This window comes from Mustela lutreola, chromosome X (assembly GCF_030435805.1).
Source record: "Mustela lutreola isolate mMusLut2 chromosome X, mMusLut2.pri, whole genome shotgun sequence".
Lineage (NCBI taxonomy): Eukaryota > Metazoa > Chordata > Mammalia > Carnivora > Mustelidae > Mustela > Mustela lutreola.
This window is the reverse complement of record NC_081308.1, coordinates 15,690,398-15,696,397: the sequence shown is the minus strand read 5'-3', so window position 1 is coordinate 15,696,397 and position 6,000 is coordinate 15,690,398. Positions and strand designations below refer to the sequence as shown.

The following is a 6,000-nucleotide window of genomic DNA, read 5'->3' as shown; positions in this document are numbered from 1 at the left end:
GTCACTTGCCAGTTTGTAAGAACATTATTTTAATTTCATACCAAGGCAGAACTTTTAAAATCAAAGTCTGGTAAGAACTTGATTTCTCATGACTGGATTATGAAAAAAATCTCACTGCAAACAATTAACTTTTTTTTTTTTTTACATATCTTTGTAAGAAAGGGCAGCTGTTTCCTTAGTGGGTCAGTAATAAGTGAAGCGAAGAGGACTAGCATTAAAGTTGGCTAATAAATTTAGGTAGATGGCCTGACTTAATGCTGTGTACCATCTCTGTAGGTCAGCTTTTCCAACGTATTTAACATTCCACTTTGGTAAGAAAGAAGTACATGTGTGCAGTAGTATGACAACTTCCTATTGTGTGAGGTACTCATAACATCTGCCTTAAATTTTAAAAGAATTCATTTATTCTCATATCCTGGGGGACGCTTACGAGCCTTGAGTATTTAACCATTTGGTTAACACATATATTTAGTGCACAGATTCTGTGCTAAAATTACAACAGTGAATAAAAGAACAAGACACTCAGAGCCTGCCTTTATGGTCCAAACAGTCTGATAAGGAAACCAGACATTGAACTTGGAAATGTAACTTGGTACACTGCATTAATTCTCTGGCTATATTTATCATAGCATAGCAAAAAAGGCTAAGACCGTTGACTTGATATTAAAATCATTCCACAACTGACTTCCTCTTTAGGCATATATGAATATACTTTTGGCATTGTCTTAATACGCAGAGCATGTTATTTACAAAAATACCTATTGGTAATGTGGGTGTTTTCAGAAAATATTAAATGCAGAAGATTTAAAACCTAAAAAGAAAGGCTTGCTTTATAATTTAGAGAATAAAATAAGGACAGGGACTGTGTCTGTCTTGTTCACCATAGTATCCCCAACTTCCAACATCCTACCTGACACATGGTAAGAACTCATTAAATATTAGTTTAATGGATGAGTAACCAGTAGAATAAATATATTTATTATAATATAACAAATATATTTATTTATTATATTAGGAACTAAATTTATTTAGGAACTAAATAACTAATTTGCATGTGGAGGCTGAACAGAACTTTATCTTATCCTTAGCATTTTTTTCTTGACTGAGAAGAATTTGAACTTTCTAATGCATAAGATGATAGAAGAGAAGTTTTGGTAAGTCATACGCCATTGCCTTCTCCCCTTCCTCCCTTGTAAGGTAGGCTCTTCCCCAGCACTGGGGAGACAAAGGTAATAATATGACAGAGTCCCTCTTCTGAGGAACCTCATCAACTGCTGGAGAAGAGATTCGTAAAAACAAAAAATCCAATATTGAGTGTTAAGTACTCTATTGGACGTACATATACGAAGTTGAGAAGAAAAAGTTGGCATTCCTGGTTGCATATCCCCGGGTCACATTTTCTTTCTTGCTGGTGTCACAAGTCTCAGAAGGCAGTATTCTGCTGGTAGTTTTGCTGGTTTTAAAATGAGATAGTTTGGAGGAAACTGGCTAAAATGTACATGAGATCTCTTCATATTATTTCTTTTTTTTATCAACATTTTATATGCTTTATTGAAAGTTGACAAGTGCAACAGTTAAATACAGTGACACCTTACAACTGCGTAGAGAACATGCACAGAAACGTATGCATAGAACTACTATACAGGTAATATGCAGAAACCCCTACTGCGAAATTCATTTCATTAGCTAGAACGGATCATTTTTCAAAGTATTCAACCAGCTCAATCAAAAGACTTCAGTGAACAGGAATTTACTTCAAGATATGGAGCAACTAGAAGATTTTAGATTACACAAAGTGACTGACGGTGCCAAATTCTTAAAATTTCTTTAGGTGTGGTTTTCTTCTTGTAGCATTTTTTTAAATGTAGATCTCTATATAAAAGACAATCCACACTTCTTCAGACAGCCAATGAAACATCTAAATTTCAATCTGTACAACCTAAATAGTAGTTACAGTCCTCTATTGTACAAAATAGTTACACTACATACACAAATATACAATAAGCAAAACAACCTTCATGTAAGAGAGCCTAGGTCCCAGCTACCTGTCACCGTTTTAGTCACTAAGACTTTTATGTCATCCACTGTTTCAGAAAGAGGCACAGTACTATTGTTTTTATGGATTTTTGGTGACAGTCGTCAATTGGTTCGATGAACTACGTTTCCCCCCATCTTAGGTGAGACTATGCGTCAGTCTTTACTCTGACCTCCCTTTTAAGGTCCTCCTGGGGGAGAAGAGGAGAGAGGAAAGTCCAGTGGAGCCCCACTGCTTCGGACCCCATGGAGTGCGCTCGGGAGTGGGGATAGGGAGCAGGGAAGGGGTGGAAAGGCGCACAGCTCCTCGGCATGAATGAAACCACTTCTCACGTATCTGCCAAGCTGCATGAGGTCCCAGTATATCCATGCTGATTCTCTGATTAACCTTTAATTCGCCCAACTAAGAAGTTTCTTCAAGCCAAAAGCATGAGTGTTTAATACTGGAAAAAAGAGACAATGGCATATACGTCGGTCTCACTTCTCTTTCGCAGCGAGCAATGAAATGGGTGACGGTGGAGGCGGATTCCCCCTAGTACATCTTCTCTGGTCTGTTCAGTTCAGACGGCAGCAGCCAGTTCTGCGGGGGCATAGGCGGCTACGCGGTGGGTCCTGAGCCCTGGGACGCTGGCTGGGCGGGGGGCTGTGTGGTGGCAGGGGGGGAGCCAGTCTGCAGCTGGGCCTGAAATTGGGCAAGCTGCTCAGGACTGGCCAGTGTCTTCAGCAGATTGTTTTCCTGCTCCAGCTGGGAATTTTTCTCTATTAGTTCTTTGATTTGCTCTTTGAGGACCTCCACTTCCTCTCTAACCGCATACATCAAATGGCTTTTCACCAGATCCATAGCTTGCTCGATTTTGTTGTCAATAGCTACCACACTTGCACCAGAGGAGCTGATTTCAGCTTCCAGGACGAGGACTGAGGAGCCAACTGCCTTTCGAGGGAATGAACACGGTCTAGGACGCCGGCGGGGCCATGAACTACAGGGAAGTCCTCACGGCTGGTCCGTCACTAGGCTACAGAAAAGGTTTCTAGATGCGCACGCATGGCCACCGCTGCCGCCGTGCACGCTACCGTCGCTCTCTGGGCGCCTCTCTTTGCTCTCGGGCCAACTGACCTCTTCATATTATTTCTAATAGGTGCATGTATATCTCCATTTATCTCAACATAAATTTCAATTTAAAAAAGACACCCATAATCTTAGCACAGATAAAACTACTATATACATTTTAGAGGCCACATTTTCTTTTTTTCAATTAGAAAAACTATTATATTTACATTATAATAAAGTATGTAGATGCATAATATGGACCACATTTTACTCAACAAATCCTACATATGTGAAGTTTGTTTTTTAAAAGGTTGGAGATACTTCCAGGTGGTAGCAGGAAAAGTAAAGCTGGATCCGAAGCTCACCTTCTCCATGATCTAGCAAACTCAGTAATCTGCAGCCCCCGATTAACCAGCAGCAACCATACAAGGAAGAGGGTAGAAGATGCTAATGCAACAAGGTATGGCGTGACTTCAACCCCTCCCCTGCCTCCTAAGTAGCGCAGAGTCAATAAACAAAGTTGAGGATATCTTGGTGATGAGGGGCCCCATTATGGACAAAGAGACCAGCAGGGTGGCCAGGCCATGTAGGATAGAGTCAAGGAAGACCCTCGGGAAGATGAGGTCTTTGCTGCTGTCTCAGGACCTCTGCAGAAGGGGGAAGATTCACCAGGACAAGGCACTTCCAGGGTGGCAGAGGAGCCTGGGGAAGCCAAAGCCCACAGAATAAGATAGACCTTTGCATCCAGGGAGCCCTGGTTCTGGACACTTAATGGGAGCCCGGAAGAGAGGGGATACCAGGTTTCCCAACAGAGTTCCAGCAAAAGGAATGGTATGACCTCTGAGTCCATTAAAATACAAAACTAAGATTTTAAAACAGGAATACAATTGTAGAATGTAAATGTTAAGAATCTTCACAAAGAAAAATTAGCATGCATTGATCAACTAGGACTTGGTAGGAAGAAGTGGGATAAAGAATAAAAACCAACTGCCTCATCTTGAGTAGCCAGGTGTCATGTTAAGCTATAATGTCTACGATTGTATTGTACAATATAGAAAAAACCTACTGACTGACCTCAAGCTTTTCAGTCTTTTTCTTGACCTTAAATGCACTGGTTCTCAAAGTGTGGTCCCCAGTCAGCAATATCAGCAGCATCTGTAAAATTTTTAGAAATGAAAATTCTTGGCCCCACCCCAGACCTACTGAATCAGAAATGGGCTTGGACTCCAGGGGATTCTGCCCTCCAAGGGATTCGGCTATGTGCTCAAGTTTGAGAATCACGGGCTTAACATGTAACTCTTTTGGGAACCAGTAACCCTTACAGCAAAGAAACATTTGTCTCAAGTTCAGCAGCCCCTGCAGTTTCATTTTTAAGTTTTTTTTTTTTCCTATAGCATTTAAATAAAATTAACTAAAGCCTTTTAAAATAAAAAGTATAGCAATTCCCACTATGAATCCTGTCTGTACCTGTGAATAGAGAGGTCTGGAAACACACCCATCCACTGTTAACACTGGCAATTTTTTTTTTTTTAATTTATTTGACAGAGAGAGAGAGACATCACAAGTAGGCAGAGAGGCAGGCAGAGGGGGTAGGGGAAGCAGGCTCCCTGCAGAGCAGAGAGCCTGATGTGGGGCTGGATCCCAGGACCCTGAGATCAGGACCTGAGCTGAAGGCAGTGGCCTAACCCACTGAGCCACCCAGGCGCCCCAACACTGGCAATTTTTTAAGTGCTTTTCTGTATTGGTTGAATACAACGAACATTGTATTGTTTTTATAAAATAAAGTCATTCTTCTTTTGTTAAGTAGTAAGGATATTTCATCCTATCCATAGTGTATATCTGTTACTAAAATCCGTGTATACAAGTTTTACCGCCAAGGGCTGCCTACTTCATCTTAGGAGGCGTTTACTCTCTGCCATTCCTCCTCCTACATCCTAACATGTGGGTAAGCTTAATTAAGTATATGTTGTGTTGACTTTTTAATAAGAATTCTTGACTTAGGGCCACCTGGGTGGCTCAGTCGGTGGTTCTGTCTTCGGCTCAAGTCACGATCCTGGGACCCTGGGATGAGAGCCCTGTGTCAGGCTCCCTGCTTAGGGGAGAGCTGCTTCTCCCTCTCCCTCTGCCTCTTCCTCACGACCCTGAGCTCAAGGGTTGCATGCTTGGCCTACTGAGCCAGCCAGGCACCCAGAAGTATCAAACCCACTTTATTTTAATTTTTCAAAGGATTTATTTATTTTAGAGAGAGAGGGAATGCATTTGGAAGGGGGGGTGTAAGGTGGGGGCAGCAGAGGGAGAGAAGCAGACTCCCCCGTTGCGCGTGGAGCCTGAGGCAGGGCTCAATCTCATGACCTTGAGATCATGACCTGAGCCAAAATCAAGAGTCAGTTGCTCAACTGGCAGCCACCCAGGCGCCCTGGGCCCCCTTTAAATGTGCCTCACTCACGGGCTTGTATACCTGCACACATGCTCTGTTCAATTTCCATTGTCCCAAGTGTCCTTTCCCTGTATATTCCTGGTCAATTGCTTCAAACCGAGTCTTAAGCCTCACTATGGTAGCTTTTCCACTCAAGTCTCATTGGGTTAGCTGTCTTTCCTCTGGTCTTCCAGAATGCCTAAACACACCCCTGCTTAAGTCCTGAAGCACAGCGACTAGATCCACAGCCTATATCTCTCTTCCCTCCATCTGGCTCTGTTTGACATAGAGGGGTAACTCAAAAATACTTGTTGAATGACTAAACACCCCCATATTAGCCAAAACTTTATAGCAACTTCTCGGTATCTGCAGGGGAAAAAAAAGTCCAAATTTTAGCAACTGGCTTATGAAAAACTTGGAGAGAAAAGCAGTAAGGTGGGCTGCTTTTCAATCTTATTTACCTGACCTTACCTCCCAGGAACTCTCCTAGGAGCCCTGCTCC

The 6,000-nt window shown here is 42.3% G+C and overlaps 1 protein-coding gene across 1 annotated transcript; it reads right to left on the bottom strand.

Moving 5' to 3' along the window:
• Nucleotides 1-2,510: 2,510 nt before the first annotated feature.
• Nucleotides 2,511-3,008, bottom strand: LOC131821891 (TSC22 domain family protein 1-like). The gene has a single exon (XM_059158241.1). It carries the CDS (start codon nucleotides 2,873-2,875, stop codon nucleotides 2,633-2,635), a length of 243 nt encoding a protein of 80 aa, XP_059014224.1. The 5' UTR covers nucleotides 2,876-3,008; the 3' UTR covers nucleotides 2,511-2,632.
• Between the last annotated feature and the right edge of the window lie 2,992 nt (nucleotides 3,009-6,000).

What these genes read in the sequence shown, in the direction of transcription:
- LOC131821891 (XM_059158241.1), bottom strand. Translation starts at nt 2,875, where the DNA reads ATGGATCTGGTGAAAAGCCATTTGATGTATGCGGTTAGAGAGGAAGTG.